Source organism: Paramacrobiotus metropolitanus, unplaced genomic scaffold, assembly GCF_019649055.1.
Source record: "Paramacrobiotus metropolitanus isolate TYO unplaced genomic scaffold, Prichtersi_v1.0 Parri_scaffold0000013, whole genome shotgun sequence".
In the NCBI taxonomy this organism is placed as follows: Eukaryota; Metazoa; Tardigrada; class Eutardigrada; order Parachela; family Macrobiotidae; genus Paramacrobiotus; species Paramacrobiotus metropolitanus.
In genome coordinates, this window is record NW_026570233.1 from 1,666,583 (window position 1) to 1,688,782 (window position 22,200).

Sequence of the window (22,200 nt, forward strand, 5' to 3'; positions counted from 1 at the left end):
CGTCAAAAAGTTTGTTATAAACCGTATCAACATACCTCAGATGTTAAGACGTTTATCATAAAATGTGCCGACGGCATGATTTTTGCAGCAGATCCTATGTAATGATTTATATCAATATGAGAACGTATCGAAGTTACAAAATTTATTCGCAACTCGTGTGCGCGTCGATCAGCGCTGGCGAAGATCGGTATCTTCACAAGCACGATTTGCGCCATTTTCAATTTGCGCGCGAACGTTCTGCAATACTAAATTTAAATAGTTATTACCAAAAAATGACAATACTTACCCCGTTGTAAAAAATTGTACTTAATAGAGCCGATTTTTTCTATAGAATTGTATGTTTCCTGTATTCCCTAGAATGCCTTCTCCGCAAATCGCTGCTTGTTAATCAGATTAAAGTTATCACTGCTAAGGGCATATTATAACTGTCAATATCATGATATTTCATTTACTTTGTCGGCCGACCGACATTGATCGTCTTTTCAAACCACAAAAGCTTTTCTAATCTGTGACGCCGTTATACTTAGAGCATTAAAGTTCTTCTACGAAACCTGATTATGTAATCTGTTATCAAAATCACTATTTCTATGCAAAAACAAAAGGATCGGTCGACTGACAAGAATTTTTCTCAAAAACAAAAGTCGCAAAAATAAAAAATTTCTCAAAACAAACGGCGCTAACGTGACAATTTGGAAGCAAAGCGTTAATGACATCGCGCGAAAGTGCGAAATTGCACGCGCGGTTGCTACAGTACTTTGGCTACAGACTATGGTCACTAAAAGCTCCTGTTATGCTGCTCATGATTGGCTGTGGAGCAGTTTCATTGTTCACCACTAGTTCACGTTCAGCGCCGTTGCGCCCAATTTGATTTTGCCAGCCAGTTTTGGAAACTGGATTTCTTCACTGTTCTATAACAGCTTTCAAAATGATTTTTGGGAATTTTGTACTGCTTAGCTGGACTGCTTAGCTGGACAAATGTGCATGATGACATGCAGTAAAGCAACAGGTAAACCAGTTGTGTAGTGGTGCGCTATTTTTCAGCTACAAAATGGAGCGCTATTTTCAGCTACAAAATGGAGCGCTATTTTCAGCTACAAATTAATAAAATGAATTTCGCTTTAAGGGGAATATTAGTCCTTTTTGTTACCTTAAACATAAAAAACGAGCAGATACTAGATCTTTTACTTAAGAATTTTTCATAAGGTATTTTAAAGTGCAGCAGTGACAAATTCAACGTACTTATTGAAATTTATGTCGATTAGAATCTTTTTTATCGCTTATTTGCATGTCGACATGCCTGTTTCAAAATCGGTGGCGGTCAGTGCGTAATTGGCGGTGCTTATATAAAGAGCATAATTTTTCCATAATTTTGTTTTTACCATTTTTTTGAATCTCGTCCAAATAAAAAATTTTAGAAAAAATAAATAATGTATTTAATGCGTTGTTGTTGCACTGTCCTAACCGTTGCAGCTGGCTCGTAAAAACAATACAGAATTTTTATATCAGAGTGTCGATTTTTCCATTAGCTTCATTTTATTGGCAAACTCCGTTAACAAAAACAATTATCCTTAATTTAGGATTTTTGTTTGAAAATTGCATGTCGACATGCACAGCAATTTTGTTGCTGGTGTATTAAAGTCTTATCACGCCTCGCTTTTTTATAGCGAGTGACCGTACTTAAGTGCAGTAGATCTGAAATGCAGCATCTGTTGCGTTCAAGTAAAACTTGAATGCAGTTATTGTGCAGCTGAAAATATCATATAGTACATAAGTTAACCGTGCTGATGGTTCAAAATTTAAATGTTTTGCAGGGCAGATAGAGTACTGCTCTCCTGGTCTTTGGCCAGACGCAAATCCACCGGGAGGTGCGTGGAAGTAGACATCCACAATTGTGCTTGCCATCGTGGCGATAATTAACTTGTGCATTTAGTAGTCGCTGATGCTATCCACGCTGGCTCATTTGTAATTTCTATCATTTCTTGTCAGTTTTCCGTTTACGCTTCTGGCGCACTATCGAAATCTATTTTCGTATTTAATTATGTTGGTGTTTTCATGAGAAAGTATGTTTCGGATGCTGGTTTTTTTATGCAAAACTTGTTATGTCGTATATGCCAAAATAAATACAAAATGGTATCTGACATCCATATCTAAATGTTTCAAATTGGTAAGTTTTATATAAAAGAGGAGGTAATCTGTAATATCTAAGGCTAATTCAAAAGTAATCATTAAACTATATGATATTTCTGACGAGGGAGGTGTACCAAAAATCTTATTATAGACCGATCTCCTTCAAATTTTGCACGTAAATGCACATGGCCATGAAAATCGTTCTTGCACCGATCCAGACTTCCATGATTTTTTTTCAAATTTTAAAATAAAGTTTCAAATTTTTAAAATTGATTTTAAAATTTGAGAAACATGCTAGAACAGTGGATCGTTGTAAAACAGTTGTTCGTGGTTATGTGCATAATTGGATTTACGTGCAAAATTTGATGGAGATCGGTTCATATTATGAAGAGACTTTTGGTACACCTGAATGCATTTAAACTTTTTGGAATTTTCTGACAGCCATATTTCCACAAACGGTTTTCACGCAAGTGTACACAAATCATCTGGCTACAGAATATCATAAAACAAGAGAAAAAATGGTTTGGGAGTGCGCGAAAGTGAAAGATTTCGTGCATGTACACGCTTGTGGTACCATGTACCGGCCCACTTCCCTTAACGCGAAGTGGCTAGCGAATGTGACTGCCCCATTGGCGTCGATCTTTCGTGTTATTATTGTAATCACGAATCACGATCAATGTTACAGTAAAATCATGCGACGGCTCGACGTTAAACTTATCAGTTTTTTTAGTATTATTTTGACGATAATTTTTTACAGATTCTATAGAAAATTATCGAATGAATAAGCCTGTAACAGATATCGCACAACAATCGAATCATCAGTTTGTAGGTGAGTATCTGTATGCAGATTATGAAATAATATGATAATTTTACAGGTGCAGCGCTGTTAATTCCAGTGCAGCAAACTTATTCAAACAACACTAGCGTGTGACGGGTAGTCTGCACTAATTATCTGCACTTGTTTGACAAGCGTTTATGTTTTTTTAACAAGACAATTTTTCTTTCAGCTTCTCGAGTAAACCGACTGGGGAGTACAGTCTAAATTAACATTTGCACGTTGCACTAATAGCTTGCGATACACAATAAAAATACGCTGCGGAAATCCCAAATAACTTTGACTCACAATCTCGTTCTAGTGCTTTACGTAGTAGCCCGTTCAGTCTGTGCGGCATCGAACTTGTGAAAGTCGTTGAACGTTAGGAATTTTGAGAGTCCCAACAGCGATATTTGTGTGAATCTAATAACTTATTCCGCTTTGCTTACTTTTGTCGGCGGGGAAATGGTATCATTATTAGGCTCACGTAACCTGATTGTGCAACCACTTGTCCTCAAGATTTCGTTACTTATAAGTTATTTACACAAGGAATTCAGTGTGGCTCTTTGTTTGTACAGCACTTCATATTCGGCCGGGATATTTGTTTCACCTTTCTAGGTGGTAAGTGTTGATCGTCTGCCGGGTACCTGTACATATGCAGTGGCGGTTATCTTGCGACACGCATCGCTGTTTACTGGTGTCAAACAGCGCTTGAAACGCCTTAGTCATATTGGTTATTGGTATCTTTGGTATGACCCAGCAAATCCAAACCGGTGATGTGTCAAGAGATTTAATCTGCCGGATGATAACAATGTCCTTGAATTACCGTCAAAACGGCGTATTGATCCCTATTCCACAGGCAGTCGAAGTACTCTGACTTTGCTATGCCCTTTTTGACACAAACCGCAATCAATTGCTTTCAAACTGAATCAATCACTTTAAGCCTTAAGGATATACAAGGATTAGAGCCCTGCACGAGCCGAGCAGCTCGGCTCGGCTCACGAGCGCTCGCCGCTCGCGAGCCTGCCGAGCGAGCGGGGATAATTTTAGGGATTTCCGAGCGATCCGAGCAACTGTAGGAAAACTGTGAACGAGCCGAGTGAGCAAGGTTACTTCCACCGAGCGAGCTCGAGCTGCGCACAAGTTCGACTCGCGAGCAACTTACCAAAAAGGGAATAAAATTAAAATAATTATTTTGACTTCTTCCTGGGAGTGGTTACATACAAACCGCCGAATTGCGCAAACCTTCCCCAGTCGTATGGCGGTCTCGTAATAAAGTCAAAATTCCTGCGCATGTGCAACCTTTAGTGAAGCGGTGGTCACTTCATTTCCAACGATACCTGCAGTTTGCTACATCTAGCACAAACTGTGAAACTGAACTGCTGTTTACTGTACGCCATAAGCATGCAAGCTAATAATAGCTATTATCACTGCAAATACAGAAAGCGCTTTAGTTTTCCACTGTTTGATGTGCGGCTGCGCTAACGGATGATCAATTGTTACCCATACGTTTATAAGTAGCGTCGGTGTTTCTGTTTGCGGTTTTAACGATGTCAGGTTCGGAGGAGGAAATCACAATTACAGAGACGTTGCACAGTAAAGGCGAGAAACCAACGTGTCCTAAGACGAAGCGACAGAAATTGCACGATTCTCTGGATGTTTCTGATCAGAAACCTACTTTATCCCAGCTAAAAGTCTGGCTTAATGACGGTCGTGCTCATTCGGTTCCTAACCCGAAAGATAAATCTGACGTGCGGGGAAAATTCGAGTTGGTTCTTGACAGCAGCGACAAATTTCTACGGTTCGCTCAGTGCGTAGCATGTAAGATGGTGTACTCGTATGATCTGGGAGGGCCGACAACCAGCCTATCTCGTCATGTTTGTGAAAAAAGCCGGCCTCGTCGATACTGGGATATTTGGCAAAACCACACGTCAACGCTGCGGCCAAGGTCGAAATTACTGCGGCCTGTACGAAGTACGTGTGTCGTGATCTGCGGCCGTTCGAATCTGTATCCCAAGATGGTCTACGCCAGCTGATTGACACCGCGCTGAACGTCGCGTTGAAATATGGAAAACAACCAATAAACGAATTATTACCGGATCCTACAACTGTAAGTCGGAACGTTGGGAAAACTGCTGCTGAATACCGCGATAAAGTCGGGCCAACTGTGCGAACATGCTTATTAAAAAGCGGAGGTGCCATCACGCTAGATCTGTGGACGGAAGACTACACGAAGACATCTTATCTTGGTGTGACCGCGCACTACGTTATCGAAAATAAGGCAAGTACAAATATTTTTTGTTAGCTATAATAAGCCGTCCGATATTCACAACTGGCTTGAATACCACCTTGCTTTCCTAGTTGGTAGACTGTGTGCTATTCGTGACGGAGTACACTCTGGAAGACAAGAAAGCCGTGAATGTACGAAAGTTTCTACTGGAACGCCTGGCACAGTTTGGGATTAAACCAGAAGATCTGCCAGACACGGTGTTTGTCTCGGATGAAGGTCCAAATGTTGTCAACGCAGTAACGGCAAAGGATATGCGCGATCAGATACCGTTCAAGCACCGAGCCTGTTCTGGTCACATCCTTAATACAGTATTGCGTAATACGTTCGCATCCAAAAGTAATCCGTTGCCCCAAACTGCCTGGCCAGCAGTCGACATACTGGACAAGATTAAAGCACTGGTGACCCATTTTAAGCAAACTGGACTGATGAAGCAGCTCGCAACTACGCTGAAACAAGAATGCGAAACGCGTTGGAATTCCAAATATCGGGTAACGAAATTAGAATTATGAATTTTGAACATTACAAATATGTATTACAAATGTACTGCATAGCTTACACTTATCTGCTGTATTAGCACACGACCACACGTATTAGATTAATGATATTAATCATATTATTAATGCGTGTACGGTATCGTATAGATATGGTTTTCATATTTCTTTAGATGCTTCAGTCACTGCTGCGAGAATACGAAAATGTGCGAGCAGTTTTGCGGACCCGCGAAGACAATGGTGAAAAAAGGACGGAACTTCTACCAGGCCGTAAAAGAATGGTAGATGACTTGGCGCAGTTGCTAAAGTTTTTTGATGAGGCAACAAAAGAGCTCAGCATGTCTAAAGAACCATCCTTGCAAAAATGTGTTGCATGGTTTTTTATCCTGCGAGACGAACTGGAGAAGTTTACCAGCGAATATGTGGCAGTTAATATCATTGCAAAGCGAGCGCTGGAGTTTTTACAGAAGAAGTTTGTGCTGCACGATATCGAAAAAATTGCCTGCTTTTTGGATCCCTTCAAGAAATCTCTGAATATGTATACTAAGCCGGAGAAAGATGCCATTCACAGCATTGTGCGGAAAAGCCTGCCTACGCCGGCTTGTGCCTTGAAATTGACCTTTCCAGTTCGATCGTTGGATCCGGCAGTGTGTACGATCGCTTTGAGCAACAGCCCACCGAAGCCAGTGATGAATTGTCCTCGTACTTACTTTCGCCGATACCGTCTAAGTCAGTTAAATTGTTAGCTTATTGGATTAGTGAAAAAGATCGGTTTCCGGGATTGAGCGCTCTAGCTCTGAAAGTTTTTGCGGTTCCCGCTACCAGTACTCCTTCTGAACGTGCTTTCAGTCTGAGCGGATTTTTAGTGGATGCCAGGCGCACTTCTCTGAAGCCAGACAAGGTCGATGATGTGTTATTTTTGCATAGTCACATGAAGTAATAAATTTTATATGAAATAAGTACTCGTACTTAATACCGTAGTGGACTGACCGTGTTCATTTTGTATCACACATACCAAAAACTAAATAATTTAGGAAAACATATTGCCGATCTTACGAACGAGCCCGAGCATTGAATATATTTTAGCGAGCGAGTCGAGCGAGCAGTGAGAAAGAAAAATTCATAAACGAGCGAGATGAGCGAGCAAGCGGTTAAACGCGAACGAGCTGAACGAGCAGGGGAATTTAGAGAGTCTAAACGAGCGAGTCGAGCAGCGCTTTTGCTGCTCGTGCAGGGCTCTAACAAGGATAACGTGTATTTACCCTGTTTCGCTTTAAATCCAGTTACCCTTTGGCGTTACCGATGGGTTAACATATATATACGACGAAGCTGCTGCAGCACTGATTGCATAGCTGCAGCTCTGTAATTTACCAATTTTTGTGGGTTATATTTTTGTTTCATCATTACAAACTTATGGAAAGCAGAAATAGATTTTTATTCTTGGAGACAACTCGATTTAACCTAATATAGGGTGCGGGGCACTCGTTATCTCCGCTCTTGTACCGTTCCGTTGATCACACGCACGCATGAATTGATCTGTGCACCAGCCATTTAATTCCGCGTTATTCAAGGATTACATGTTAGAGCTGGGGAGGTTTTCAACAGAATACACTCAGGTGAGATGAGATTTCAAAAAGCCCGTTTTTGAAAATCTGTCGCATTATCTGAGCTTTGTAATGTAAAACCGCACGACAGCGGTTTCGGAGTCCCGTTGTAATGTGCAGCATGCAGCCCATTGCAAAGTCGGAGTAGCCCGTGGCTCCGTAGCATAACTAAGGTGGTGCACTTTCCGGAGATCCGCAAAAGTATGAAGAATAAGCATTAGACGTAAACAGCAAAAACAGAGAAAGTGGATCGCTCGTATAATCGTATTGGATTATGTCACAGTGCCCATATTTTGCGGTTAATTACAAAGTAGAAAGAAATATGAAGTTACCGGTAATACAGGCAGTTATACAGCTACTTCGACTTACCCTGGACTCTCTTCGAGCAAAATATTAATGCAAATACAGCGCGAGCAGATGATAGGATAGATTGGAAACTTGGGTCCGACTTATGGGATTTGGCCCGGTACATAGCATCAAATTCGTGTACATCCAGGGGACCTTTCGCTGTGGCGCGCTCCCAAACACTTTTCAGCATTGTTTTATGGTATTTTGTAGCCAGAAGAATTGTATACCTAGGTGAGAAAATCGTTTGCGCGCGCAACATCCAGTTGCTGAGTTATGAGGGTAACAAAATTTCAAAAAGTTTAAATGCATTCAAGTGTACCAAAAATCTCATTATGGACCGATCCCTTTCAAATTTTGCGCGTAAATGCACATAACCATGAAGATCGTTTTGACACGGATCCAGACTTCCACGATTTTTTGGAAATTTTAAAATGAATTTTAAAATTTGAAAAACATGCTAGAACAGTGGATCCGTGTCAAAACGATCTTCATGGTAATGTGCATTCACGAGCAAAATTTGAAAGGGATCGGTCCATAATGAGACTTTTGATGCACTTGAATGCATTTAAACTTTTTGGAATTTTGTTACCCTCATAACTCAGCAACCGGATGTTGCGCGCGAAAACGAATTTCACGCCTATGTACACCAATCATTTGGCTACACAATGTCAAAAAGCAACCCAAAAAAGTATTTGAAAGTGCGCGAAAGCGAATATTCCAGTCAATGTACACGATTTTGGCGCTATGTACCGGGCCAAATCCCTTATGTACTTTTGCACTTCTACAATAGGTGACATTGTGAATACAGAGTCTAACTGGCTAACAAATTCCATTTATGATAGATTTATATGCTTGAGAATTGCTTACATCAATTTGAGCGAGTACACGTTTCAAAAACTTTCCTCACTTATGCGCATTTCCATATTTCTTTCCGAAAATAATCATTTTCTGTGTTAGTTGCCATTTTTGGGATTCAAATGGCGAGACACAGTGACAAATGGAAAAGGGTTTCTGAAATTTTGTCTTATCAACGGTTTCGATTTTATCGACAAAAATTAAGGCCCTCAGGGGCGCACATTCACCGTGCAGCATACTCTAGCGACAACAAGATAAAAATGCAGGTACACAGATGCCGTTATATATCTTTATCAGCACAAGCCAGTCACATTGCGAATTTTGGTAATAAAAACAAGACTGATTATAATAGAAAAATTTCTTTCAAGTTGTCCGTTATATCCATGGCTCCGAGAACGGACACGGCGTTGCCCCGTTGAATTTCGATTGATAGACGCTGCCGTAAAAATTCATTTTATCGAGGTTCACCAGTGTGCTGCTGCAGTCGCTTGCCGATTTCCTTCACTAGAGCGGATGCCGACTTTCCCCAAGGCCCGAGTGTTTCGAAGGCTAACGGCGCGAAAATGTATCTGCCGTCAAGGTACGCGTATAAATTGGTGTTCCTGTCTTCGGCGTGCAGCAGCGGATCGTGCGGATACCGAAGTGGACTTGATATGCGACGGGGCGACAGTGTCGACGCAAGTGTCGTCCCACGCTAAGCACATGCCACGTTTCAGGCAAACGTCGTGCATCAGTCCGGGCGACGATCGGACGTGGGGGAAGTACCGCGGGGGTCTAGCTTCGCTGGGATATCGAACGAAACCAGTGATCGGCACACAATGCTATTCCGTCCTCCATGGTGGGCGTGTCTGCCGGCGGAGAAGGAGCATGACAGTCCGTGGTGGCCGTACACGTCAACTTGCTTGCGGCATTTGGCACATGAGTGTGTTTCACAGATAACTTACAACTTTTAAAGTATTTGCGTAATCCTGAATCTACATGTAAATACCAAATGCTAGTTGTATGTGTTTGTAGCAACAGCGATTTGTGATTCGAACTAGTAAGTATTAAATTAGATTTTATACGAAGTAATGTTACTTCATAATGTATTATTATTATATTTATTATCAACTTGTACAGGCCAATGCCATTTACATTCAAACTTAAAAAACCCAATAATTAGAACAAGTGATATAACTCTTCTAACTCTCGAGAACATCCGACCGTCCCCAGGACGGAAGCCGCGTTCCCGCGCTGAGTTTCCACACTTATACGTTGCCACAAATACTGAACAGCGCGCGCTTCTCCTGTTTGTTCTTTGATACGCCGGCCGACTTCATTGATGAATTGGCGGGTACTTTCACCACAACTTCCCATAGTTTCGAGAGCCACCGGCTGGAAAAAGAACCGATCAGTGAGTTCGAAATAGAGGTTTCGCTTCCGCACTTCCGCGTCTTCAGCAGCCGATCCCGCTGCCTCTGAACAGCCAGCTATATACGAAGTAGCGAATGTGTCACAAACTGTCACATCCCATATCAGAGGGAGGCCATTTCTCCATGGGAAGAGTGATAAGCCGTCTGGCCGCTTCCCGTCCAATCTGCTCCGTCCGGGAGGCTCCAAGATTGTCGGCACCTTTGCTGATCCCTGGCTACGCTGAATCACGCTATTCAAACACACGTGCCGCCTGAACCTTCCCTGAATTTTGGAGCACGATAATCCATGTAAACCGAAGGTATCAACCATTTCACCACACCGACATTTATGCTCTTTACAAATAGTAGCCCCATCCGCAAAGCAACAGCGATCCACAGACCGGCCTCGTCAAGCAGCGTACCAAGGCTTGCAACCGGCAACGCAATTAATATTTTTTAGTATTTAATTAACATTTTTAGTGACTGGCCTTTGGAAGCGTTTTTGGTCAGGAAATGAGTAATCAGATTCAAAGAGGAAATACAGGTCGGTACTTGAAACGGTTGACAGCGTATTAGAATTTTTGTATAAACGGTGTTCCGCAATGGCGCTATTTACTTAAAATGCTTCGAAAATTTAAAAGCATTATCCACAATAGAAGCCGCCTCTGTAGTACATACCGGTATAAGCCTCTCTCCAGGTACCTTGGAAAATTTAGAAGCCCAGGACTTTTAATTCAAAAAATACGATAATTTATAACTTTCATGGAACAAATCATTAATCTTTTTGCGAAACATTCTTTTAAAGGGTTGCACCGTCCCATCGCAACATATATGTCGGCTTTGATATACTTAATTGTCGGTTATTTCGCTCAGTTTATCAATAATTTTGGGCTGGAATACAATGACCTACAAGACATATGGTTACCCACGCAAATATTGTCATTTTTATTTACTTCGCTTAACACAAACACAAACTTTAAAATAAACAAAAATGGATCAGAATTTATTATCCATATAATAAACAAGAAAGCATTTTAAGGTTTTTTAACCAACACTATCCGTTTCCGTGTATTTTTTTGACAGATCAAGACAGATCATTATAAAATGCCGGTAAAAGATGAAGAAATTATGCATCGTGCAGCGAGCATAAAAATACGGGACTCGGCTAGTTTTTGAATATTGAGGAACTAACCAACGACGACTGGGAAGCCGAAAACGAGCACTTACGGTATTTTATGGACATTGGTTATGAGAACATTGGAAGGAGAAGAAAAGTTTGATAAAATCTTAACTTTGTAAAATATTTGCAATTTATTTCATAGTGCGCTGTACCACAGGTGAATAAAATATGCATTCATCACTTGTATCCGTCTTTGATAATGAAATATGAGTTATTATGATGATAGATGTTTTCTCACTAATAGTTTTATTAGTTACCTGAAGATCACTGTCAAATTTACCTGAAGATCACTGTCAAATTTTCTTCGATATGACAGTATCACTTTCCAAGATTTTGCAGATTTTGCTGTATTCGTGCGTATCTCGTGTAAATCTCGTGGTTCGAACGCACGCCCAGATTGGACCTATCCACCACATTGCAGTACGAGTACATATGCACTATGCAGGAGCAAAATTAGAGGTATGGCACAACAGTAAGCAAGATGCTGTGGGAATACCGCCTTTAACCGGTTTTGAAAAATTATGGAAATTGTACGGGAGCTGGTGATAGAGCATGAGCGTTTCTTAATCATGACGGCTATTTATGCATTTCGCTTATTTAAGTATTTTCGCGCAATAACATAGTGTTTACTAAGTCGACCGTCTGCTGCAAAATATCCTTGATCGCTGCAGACATCAAGTCATTAAACTACTGCAACTGGAGCATATCGTAAGCAATTCAGTAGCAACATTTCTTTGTACGCAGAGAGGTACAGAGGGTGATTTCGCAATATGCTTCCACTTCATTCATAAATTTATTACACTCTCCGCCGCATAGACTTTATTTTAATATTTGGTCTATCTGAAAGCCCTTCTTTTCTGCCATCAACTCCACACGATAACGCTAGGAACGAATTATTTTGTGGCTCAAGGTAATTGAAATTCTAGACAAAGATGGGTGCGCGACTGTTAACAAACCGCGAATCGACGTTGCATACTTGTGATACAAAATTCTTTTAAAAATCCCGTTCGTTGCAAAATCCATGGATGCAAAGTTCCTTGAGTTGCTCGGCCACATGCCCTTCGGAATGTATCGGATGCCCCGAGAAGCTAGCCTCTGGCAGGTTTTTTCGGCAGTATGTGCGGGAGCGGAGTCCCGATGCAGTACTACTTTCCTTTCTTCACCTGGAAAAAGACGGGGAAAGTCTTCTCACATTAATGGCTCGGACACGTTTTGAATGTAGAGATCGGCGATTATTTTAGCAGGGGGAGAAATGAACCGGATCACTGTTGGGCCACGATAAAAAATTTTGGCGATATACGTAACACCTTGTGGTTTTTTAACTTTCCAAAATTTCATCCAATTTTCGGAATTTTCGGATCTTTTAAACTCGTAGCAGATCTTACTTCGCTAGCCCGTATAATAGAGACAGACTGATGCTGCATCGATTAAAATGATGTAGGGCAAATTTCGCTGGTTCAGAAATTTGACAAATCGGGGAACACGAGAAGCACGCTGTTCTGCCTGCTTATTTGGCAGTGCATGTACTTTGCCTTTTTTACGTACTTTCGCTTCAAGATTACGATGAATAATCTTCAGCATCGTGTACTGGGATGTCCTAAATTTCCTTGCCAACTGTCTCTGAGACGGTGGATTCGGTATTAAGAAAGCCCTCTAGACGTCGGCGATGAGGGACTTTGTGGGAACTTTGGGTGGGCACTGATTTCCTAGGCGTTTTACAGGCGAACCATTCCCTTCGCTCTCGGGCCCCATATAGTTTCAAAAACCTATTCATCCTAGTAAGAGAAATATTGATCCCTTTGCTCATCAAACGCTCGGCGATTTTTCTGTGGCTTTTACAAATTGTTAATAACGCCAGCACACGGCACCTTGTTCTTCAATCGGTTTTTCATGACATGTTGATCGCTCGAACTCCACAAATCATTCTGAACAATTAAGCACACGTTGTCCCACAAGACTGTTTAGCAAACAAATAAAAAGAATAGAAAAGGAAATTCTGGGGAATTTTTTCCCGTGCTGGAAGCATATTGCGAAATCACCCTCTGTACACAGACCAATACCTACAACAATTATTAGTAGCCCCATATTTTTATACAACAGATCAGTACTGAGTAGCCACATATCTTATGATGGGGTCGACTGTGCACACTTATCCGTCGGCTTATAATTAATGGTCAGATAAAGCCGCAATGTTTGTGTTTTCTTCTTCCTGATAGGTTACCCGAGCAGTAAGCAAACCGCGCAATAACGCTTATTTCTCCTTCTGGCAACCGTCATAGTTGCTATTTATAATAAAATACGTCGATCTGTCGTCGCTGCATATCGGTAAGCTTTACGGATAATAAGGAGCTGTTTGTGTCTAATATTTTCGCATCCACGACGACCCTTTTCCAGCATTTTAGTACAATTAAGTTTTGAAAAAATATGTGCGTAATCAAGACGGAAATGGAAGAAGTCGAGGGTTTATTGCAGGCAATATTGCCTGCAATGAGTCGAATGTGTGCAATCTCTAGGGTAGGAGGATATCCATCAAATTATAATTCCAGTGTCATTACCAGTGCCAGCATGTTATTATATACGCAGCTGTCTAACGCTCATGATTAGTGAATATATTCCTGCCTATGTATTCCAGTCTTCTTTTTGTCTGTGTTTTATGTAAGTGTTTAATCACTTCCATGGAGTGAACTCCGTTTTCCAAAACTTGTTTAATGTGGACTAAAAGCTGTGTTTTTTTTACTTTTGACTATGTAATTACTGTCTGAAGCCTCGAGGGGGCTAGCGCTCCGTGCAAGGACAATAAACCTCCATTATTATTACTTTGGTTTTGGTAAGAGTTCGAAAGAGACTGAATAATTTTGATGGCGGGCAGTATATAGTAATTTACAGTTATTATAATTATGGTGCGAGCAGTTTACTGAGCTTACCCAAAGCTTCACTTTAATTGCATAGCTTTCACTTTAATTGCATAGCTTTGCAGTGGCATAGCTTTCACTTTAATTACAGATCTGAACGCCAATTATGGATCATAGGATAATCGGCTTATACGTTAACATCTTAGAGCACGCCACACAAATAAACTAGGGATGCTTGTTAACTGTGCATCAATCCACGAGCGCAAGCTCCAGTTTTTCCAGTACTACTTGATAAGGTATTGAATTTGTAGAATTAAAAAAAGTGTACAGTACTACTTCGAAGAGTTTTAATAGTAGCTATATGAGTCATACAGTGCTTTTTTAAATTATCTTAACCACGAAAAATATAAAATATTCAAACAAACTAATATGTTTCGTTCCATTAACTAATTTTTTTAGAATTCTTTGGGGCCTTGAGTCGAATCCAGTCCGACCAGATCTTTAAAAGATGAAGAAAACTTTGTGCAGCGCGCACCGTGAATGGGTCGATTAGGACAGCTGTCAAGAAGCAAGCCATTTAAGTCCCGGCATGTTTGCAATCATGATGCAACCACCATTGCGGAATGCATTAACTGTGAACCGGAAGTCGAGGACAGACACGAACTTTCTTTACAAACCTGTTAGTCGTCTCGCTCTTATTGATAATTATTTTTTCGAAGGTTATCGATGATAAGTATTCTTCATGATTCAGTGACTGCAAAATTTTGGTATGTTGTTATCATCACTAAATCTGACAGATCATGTGCGTACTCATAGATCTGTCAATACTTCTTACGTTGTTGTAGGGTTAAGCGCGTGGAGAGGAAGAGCGTAACATGGAGACGGTTTTATCGCGAGCAGCTTGCTGCATTTATCGGATTTGAAAAATTATGGCACATACGTACCTATATGTGACAGGTATTACTTGAACATATTAGCTTTTCTTGATCACGACGGCTGTTTACGCATTATGCTGCATGCATATGAGGATTTCATAAAGAAACAATCGTTTCATTTTGTACGAACAGATAATTAATTATCATTCTTAATTAATTATCATTCTTAATTAATTATCATTAATTATTATTGCTTTGACCTTAATTATCATTCTTACTGATGCTTTATGCGACACACCAACACATAGCAGCTGCGATGATGTAGCAGCAGCTAGATGTAAGGTGCCAATAGCTATCGGCAGTGCGGAGTAAACAATCATCCCTTCACTGTGAACGGCGCAAACAAGGTGGCATTTTTCATGCTTTTAGTTTTACTGATAAGTTATCGCTGCGGCAAGGAAACCGAAAAGAGTAATTATGCTGCTTTATCATTCTGAAAATCGCCATATTCACAGTGGAATTCATTGTACGGAATACGTACTAGTATTTCCGCATGCCTGACGACCAATTTTATCCAGCAGTAGTAATAATAATACACTAGCACAGCGCGCGGCGCTTACGCGCCGCGCTGCAGTGCAAAGGCGGTTCTTGTCGGCTGGGCTGTTTTTGCTAAACGAATCGAAGTGAAACAGTTCTATATGCTAAGTACGTCTTATTGAAAAGGGAATACAGTTACTGTAGCTAGAAACAGGTTAAACCGAAATTCTTCTGTTACAAATCGATTAAAAGCGTGGACAAAAAATGCGTAACCTTCGGTGACCAAAGGCTCAATAGGGCGGGCACCGCACGCGTGGCTTTCGGTGACCAAAGGCTCGAAAAGGCGGGTACCGCACGCGTGGCCTTCGGTGACCAATGGCTCAAAAAGCCGGGTAGCGCACGCGTGGCCTTCGGTGACCAAAGGCTCAAAAAGCCGGGTACCGCACGCGTGGCCTTCGGTGACCAAAGGCTCAAAAAGGCGGGTACCGCACGCGTGGCCCTCGGTGACCAAAGGCTCAAAAAGGCGGGTACCGCACGCGTGCCCTTCGGTGACGAAAGGCTTCAAAGGGCGGGTACCGCACGCCTGCCCTTCGGTGGCCAAAGACTTCAAAGGGCGGGTACCGCACGCGTGCCCTTCGGTGGCCACAGGCTTAAAGGGTGGGTGCCGCAAAGTTTGTTAATGTAATTAAAGTTATCAGGTTTGTTAAAGCATTAAGGTCTTGAAGCTTAGTAAGGAATAAAGCTAAATGTGAGATTCGGTTTATCAGGCGAATGTTCTGCAGGTAAAGGCGCTAAATTTCGGAAGCTGAGTTAAAATAAAGGCGTAACAGCACTGGTTTAAGGGGCTGCAAAAGCTTAAAAGTCGCTAGGCGGGTTCCGGCCAATCAGAAACGTAAGGCTGGTTCTGGCTTCTGGCCAATCAGAACGTTTTGGAGGCGGGAGCGTTCCGGAATCAGACCTCTGCTTTATTATATAGGATGTAGTTATACTGTATAAGTATTCATGGCAGGTGACAGCAGTGAAAGACCGCAGAAAGCCGTAAAAGACCAACTGACAGCCGGACCGGACGTGGGCAGGTACGTGTCCTCAATCGTGCATTCACCGATCACCGGAGTGGCACAGATCGGCTAGCATAGCTCCGGCAGATGGTCACTACGAGTACGATAGACGGCGATTATAAATAACGATTATGGCGAGCACATCGGAGGAAATTTATCGGACAACGCCCGCGGCGGCAAAAGTCCGGCCACGAAGACGGTGTAATACCCTAAAGGATGGATAACTGAATGGGTTCAATTTGTCTATTTAACATTCATCAGAACCAGTATGACATCCTGCTGTCAACAGTTTTGATACATTAAACAGTCGCAAGTGCGCGGTGGTCTGTTAAAAAAAGTGCTAAATTAGCCAGTGCCCATTGAGGTCCCAAATGGAGCTACTCCGGACTTCAGACTCTCAAATCACGGCATCATGACATCCGAAAGTAGTCATTAACTGTCATTGATGTCATCAGTACTGTATTGCATTTGGGTGCAACGTTTGTAGAGTTCAGTTCTTTTACTTGCGCGTGATGTGTGTACCGTTTACTATATACAGTATTTACAGAGCACGCAATGCAATCAGCACCAACTTTAATCAGCCAGTGCCCATGGCTGATACTTTTTAATGTTTATTCCTAAAAATATCGCAGATCCTGTAGGATTAAGCAACGTTAATCAAAAGGTCGCGGAGATAGAAATGAGTCAACAAAGTTCATTTCGTTGTAACATGCCATTATTGCTTCAAGAACGGCAAAGCTGACGTAGGTAGCGCGACAAAAACGGGACCGTGTATGTACCTTTCCGTGTGCCGTAGCATCCAAGATGCCACATAGAAAACTTATAAAGCCTCGCTTTTATCACAACAGCGACATTTGTTGCCGGCAGAAGGGATTCCAATATCACACTTTCTCATTCCGTTTTAGCGACTGAGTTTCAGTTATCTGGCACTTCACTATTCTTTGACCAAATTATCTCCTTCGTTCTGACCTTTACGACTTTGCAGCCATAATAACTACATATTTTCTGACTTTTTGCTCGTGAGCCTTAAATTTCAGCCGATCCAGCGCAGAGATGAGGAAACATATTCTATGTTTGGTTGCTGTGGGAGCGATGCAGCTGATCCTTTGCCAAACCAGTAAAACGGAAGATTTTCCTAAATTTCGTGCAACAGAAACGCCAGCGATCCAGCCGCAGGACGACAAACCACAAGGACTACCAGTCTATTGTAAAATGCAGATCGAGATCCCTAAGCACCAGTGGACGTCGTTTGAAATCGCAACCTTTGTCGTCAGTCTCCTGGTGTTGGCGGCAGAAGTTTACCTTATCTACAAGGCGAATTGTCCCCCCTGTGGCTCCGGAGCAGGCGACACGGAAGCACTGGTGAGACAGTTAGTCGCTGATATGAATGACCTGCGTTTTGACCTTCGGAATGGAAATTGGGAGCAACGCGCAGATCAAGTAATTCCACGGGGACAACAAAGCATCCGATACGATAACAGAAAAGTGAGTAAAACATGTAAAAGCAACGGCGTTAAAACTTACTTTCATGCTAACAGAAAAGCTAGTGGAAAAGATTCGAAACGGTATCGCCACCGCCACAGGCCAGACACCTTCAAACGAGTTTTTTAGACACCGAATTTCTATATGCAGATATAGCGTGGGAATGCGATTTGTGTAATGGGTACAATTCCCGATCAGGATAGCGCTGAGAAAGTGTTACTGTTATAAATCTGTTTTTCCAGTAGTAAATTTGTACGTGTTCGATGCTTATTAAAGGTTATTAAGAATTAAGGTAAGAAAAAACATTAATTACTTCTACCATATCAGAGCAGTTTAACCATCAACAAATACATGGAGAACTGTGATCCGCATGTATTCCATCACTTTCAGAGCGTTCCGCCACCAAGGATCGGTAGCCAACTGGACAATTTGCGCACCGGTTATTCTCGCTATCACCTTCCTTCCCAGCACATCACGGATAACCAGGTGGAACCGGGCCCCAGAGAATATTACCGTTAAACATATTATGATCCCATCCGACCCTTTTTTGCTGATGTATGCTAATGTGTTGATTTACTAACTGAAGATAAGCAAAATTTATCTGTTGTCTCTTACATTTAACTTTCCAGATGACCGAGACTCATAGTATCTAACTTCACACCTGTTTTAAAATGCAATTTACTGTCCCAACTGCTTACTATTTTGCGCAGAAGAGCACATAATGCGCCTTCTTTAACGGGCATTTTCTTTGTTGCTATCGGTAAACCCTAATACTCGTAGTATTCTCGAATCCTTACGTAGTTTTCCAAGATGCGTATAAATTTAAGAATTGACAAAATTTACATTATTCCAAAAAACAAAACTTTTGCGCTCTTCTTTCCTGACTTCTTTAACAGACTAGTGCTGGTCATCTGCGGGACATTTTGACGCAGGCTGTGTAGTGTGTTATACTAGCACTGGTTAATACCAATGGCTGCACTAATATCTGATTACAGATCCACAAAAAACTACGTAATAGCTGTAAATGTTGGTGGCCTCAGTGCCTGCGCGATTAATTAGGGTAAACCGCGTGTATAACAAGCGTTTTTGGCGGCTATAATGAGCGTAAGTGTCCGGAATTTGCTTGCATGTATTTACTCGTAAAAACAAAATTTTGAGCTTTAATTTTCCAAACCGCACGCTTGCATGCCGGTATCCCGTAGAAAAACTTTGAGGGCTAACTTGTGAGGATCGCTATCTTATGCAACAAAACGAGTACTGTGATCGATAATTGGCGGCAGAGTTGTTTCAAGTTTAAACCACGCCAGCAATACAAATACAACTCCTTAATCGGCAAGCAGTTTATGCATAATTTAACTTTCATTGCACAAAATGTACGTATGCGTGTTGAACAAACCATTCTTCAGCTTGCGGGTCCACTCGGAACCAGCATTCAATCCGCGCGGGCGGATAACTATAAGTATTACGCATTTCTACCCATAAGTTCATCTGGCAGTATTGCTCTTTGTCCCACGATTCCGAGTAGCTGCCTGTAACGTTTCCTGCAGCTAGACCGCGCAGTACGCTTTGGCGATCTACTATCGAGTTCAGGTAGTGGTCTGCAGGGACATAGACGAAATGCCGGTTAATTTTCCAGATAAAATGCGGTCCAGTGCCAGTAATACTGCAGTTAAAACGGGCCGTACAGGTCATGGTGTACCTCCAAAAAACGTTGGTCAAATTCTTCATAGGGATGATAAATAAATCGCGTGCTCCTAGCTTTGGTTGGAGCAAGTATTGTTGCATTACACACAGCTCAGAAGGGTCACCATTTTGGCAGTATTGAACACATTCCACGGTCCCGGCGCTATCGGCAGTTATATTATGAATAAATAAATAATTCCAACTTCCAGTCTTGGCGTGGCTGTAATAAAAGGAGCCTTCCTCCTGTCGAGGAGCCGCAATATCGGTCCCAATCAGTATGTTTTTATGGCGCCAGAAGACTTTTGCCGCAATAGGATGTATACTGTTCCCAGCAACCACCTGTGCTTGCGGTGAGCAGGCAAAGTTTGCGGTAGAACCAATTGCGGCTTTGACAGTGTTGCGGCGGCGAAGAGGGCCAGACTTAGTTAGCAGTGCGGTCTCGACGGGAAGGATAATGACATCGTCTCGTATGTTCTGCTCGGCTTCGTAAACGGCCATTTCCATTCGTTCAACTGCAGTCAAGAAGCAGTCAATTTGCAAATATCTACTTAAGGCGTACTCGGTCGCGGAATTGCACAAACACAAAGTCAATACTGCAAGGTGTATTAAAAAAACAGAAGTTTTGCCTTAAACAGTGGATCAATGAAAGCGGATTAGCTTTGTTAGAGTATGCTTTGTGCATGTACCCGATGGAGGTAGAATCAGATAATTCGTTAATTAGACGCCTACTCTGGCTTAGGCATATTAAGCAAATAAAAGCCAAGTCGGACAAAATAGGAACATTGAAAACATTAATGAATCTAAAAACAGCAAAATAAAATATAAACTGAAAACTATATATAGGGGGAAAAGCAGATGTGCTCCACCGTTTCCCTGTACTGCTGCCGTCCCCGCCTGGATAGTGATGTTACGGCAATACATATGATTAAATCGGTACAAAAACCATGTTTAGCCATAACGTCACACTCCAAGCGGGTGACGGCAGCAGTACAGGGAAACGGGGAAACACGTTTACTTTTCCCCCTATATCACAATATAAAAATGAAATCATCAAATAATAATTTATGACGGATAAATAAAATGTTAGAGCGATCAAGTAATAGGTAATTTACATGCAATAGGTAATTTACATGCCAAAATGGTAACACGGGAAAAATAGTTAGCGCTGCATATTGTAAGTATATGTGTACATGTGATGTGAGCGCCGCGTTAACTTAAGTTATATTTTAACAAAGTTAGGCGAGAAGCGCCGAGGTGACTGTAGTGTATAGTAAAGGATTCTCGTGAATGCCAATGTAAAGATGTTGTGTTGAACGAATGTTGTACCTGGCAACTGGCGTAGTTAATGTACATACGCAGTTGCGTTGTTGATGTTTTAGTCTGCTAAGGCGCAGCGCCTGAGCTGCTAATAAACTGAAAGTATTAGCGCTCAGTAAATACGTCACAGTGACACACTGCTGTCTGATCTTACTTGGAGATAGTTCACGAGGACTGGTATCCCGCGACACACTACATCCAATAACAAAACGGGGATGCGTAGCCGCGATAAGAGCAATCATTACAATGTGCCTTTGCAGCCAGTATACCATCTCTGGAGATCGATAGCCGAATTCTGGAGTGTTGTGTCTTACTGCTGAGAGATTCCGCGGTTTCAGAGTAACTGGATTCCATACGTGCATGTACAGTATTCTGTGCGGTCGCTACCAAAAGATTAAAAGGACAGAATAGATGCATCTGTGGATGGCAACAAACGCAATATGAATTACGTAATTATTATGATTCTGCTTCGTTGTTTAGGACCGCAACCCAAGTATCTTGAGGAAATGGATCATTTGCTTCATTATACGAACTATGAAATGGCGCAACTGCGCAAAGCGAGATCAAAACTTTTTCATAAGCATTTTACGAACGCCCAAAAGCCTAATTCGTACTAATAAAATTTAATGTTAGTTTGTTACTAGATTAGAATAATTAGTTTAATGCCGGCACCACGTAGTCATGGATACAACCTGATTTTCGAGACTGAACACACAACGCTAAACAAGTCATCATCAAGATGTTTCCATGGATTTCTATTACTGTAATTAGCGTGTGCGTTACCGTTAAACTGCAAATATTAATTAATTTTCCTAAAAGATGATCCCTTCTGCCCGTTGCAGAAAGAATCGGAATCATTCTCAGTTTTAACATTTGTTGCAATCTGTCTGTATACACCGTACGTATCTGTATATACGTAGGCGCATTCTTTTATTAGGCAGCAGCCCTATAATCAAAATTTCTTATTCATTTTCATTAGTGTGAATCCGGACGTGTCGCGTTGTACGATACTCGTCTACGTTGTGCCGGGGTTCAAAATATTACAGTACATGCCCGGACAGTATTGCATAACATGCCGGTCGTCTTTAATCATCTACAATCTATCGGTCACTTTTGTTACGCTATTGTGACAATCACTAGATTATCAAAATGTGTGCTCAGAAGAAACATAGCGGAGATAACAATTTCAAGATACAGGTAATTTTGCTTTGCAGAATAAAATTACACTGCTTCCTGTGCATATGTATATTAAGCATTGGAACAAAGCCGCGTTGTCGAAGCGCTTGCACTTTTCAG

At 41.6% G+C, this 22,200-nt stretch overlaps 2 protein-coding genes and 1 pseudogene across 2 annotated transcripts; 1 reads left to right on the plus strand and 2 right to left on the minus strand.

Moving 5' to 3' along the window:
* Window positions 1–11,982: 11,982 nt before the first annotated feature.
* LOC129584237 (uncharacterized) lies at window positions 11,983–12,852 on the minus strand (annotated as a pseudogene).
* Window positions 12,853–13,291: 439 nt separating this feature from the next.
* Window positions 13,292–18,558, plus strand: LOC129584333 (uncharacterized). The gene is made up of 6 exons (XM_055476482.1): window positions 13,292–13,425; window positions 14,412–14,719; window positions 14,798–14,909; window positions 16,374–16,440; window positions 17,460–17,907; window positions 18,295–18,558. The coding sequence occupies exons 3-6, from the start codon at window positions 14,882–14,884 to the stop codon at window positions 18,421–18,423; spliced, it is 672 nt and encodes a 223-aa protein (XP_055332457.1). The 5' UTR covers window positions 13,292–13,425; window positions 14,412–14,719; window positions 14,798–14,881; the 3' UTR covers window positions 18,424–18,558.
* A 499-nt stretch (window positions 18,559–19,057) lies between these two features.
* Window positions 19,058–21,531, minus strand: LOC129584364 (uncharacterized). Its single transcript, XM_055476524.1, has 3 exons — window positions 21,354–21,531; window positions 21,059–21,287; window positions 19,058–20,099 (listed from the first exon to the last, which is right to left on the minus strand). The coding sequence occupies exons 2-3, from the start codon at window positions 21,264–21,266 to the stop codon at window positions 19,264–19,266; spliced, it is 1,044 nt and encodes a 347-aa protein (XP_055332499.1). The 5' UTR covers window positions 21,267–21,287; window positions 21,354–21,531; the 3' UTR covers window positions 19,058–19,263.
* Between the last annotated feature and the right edge of the window lie 669 nt (window positions 21,532–22,200).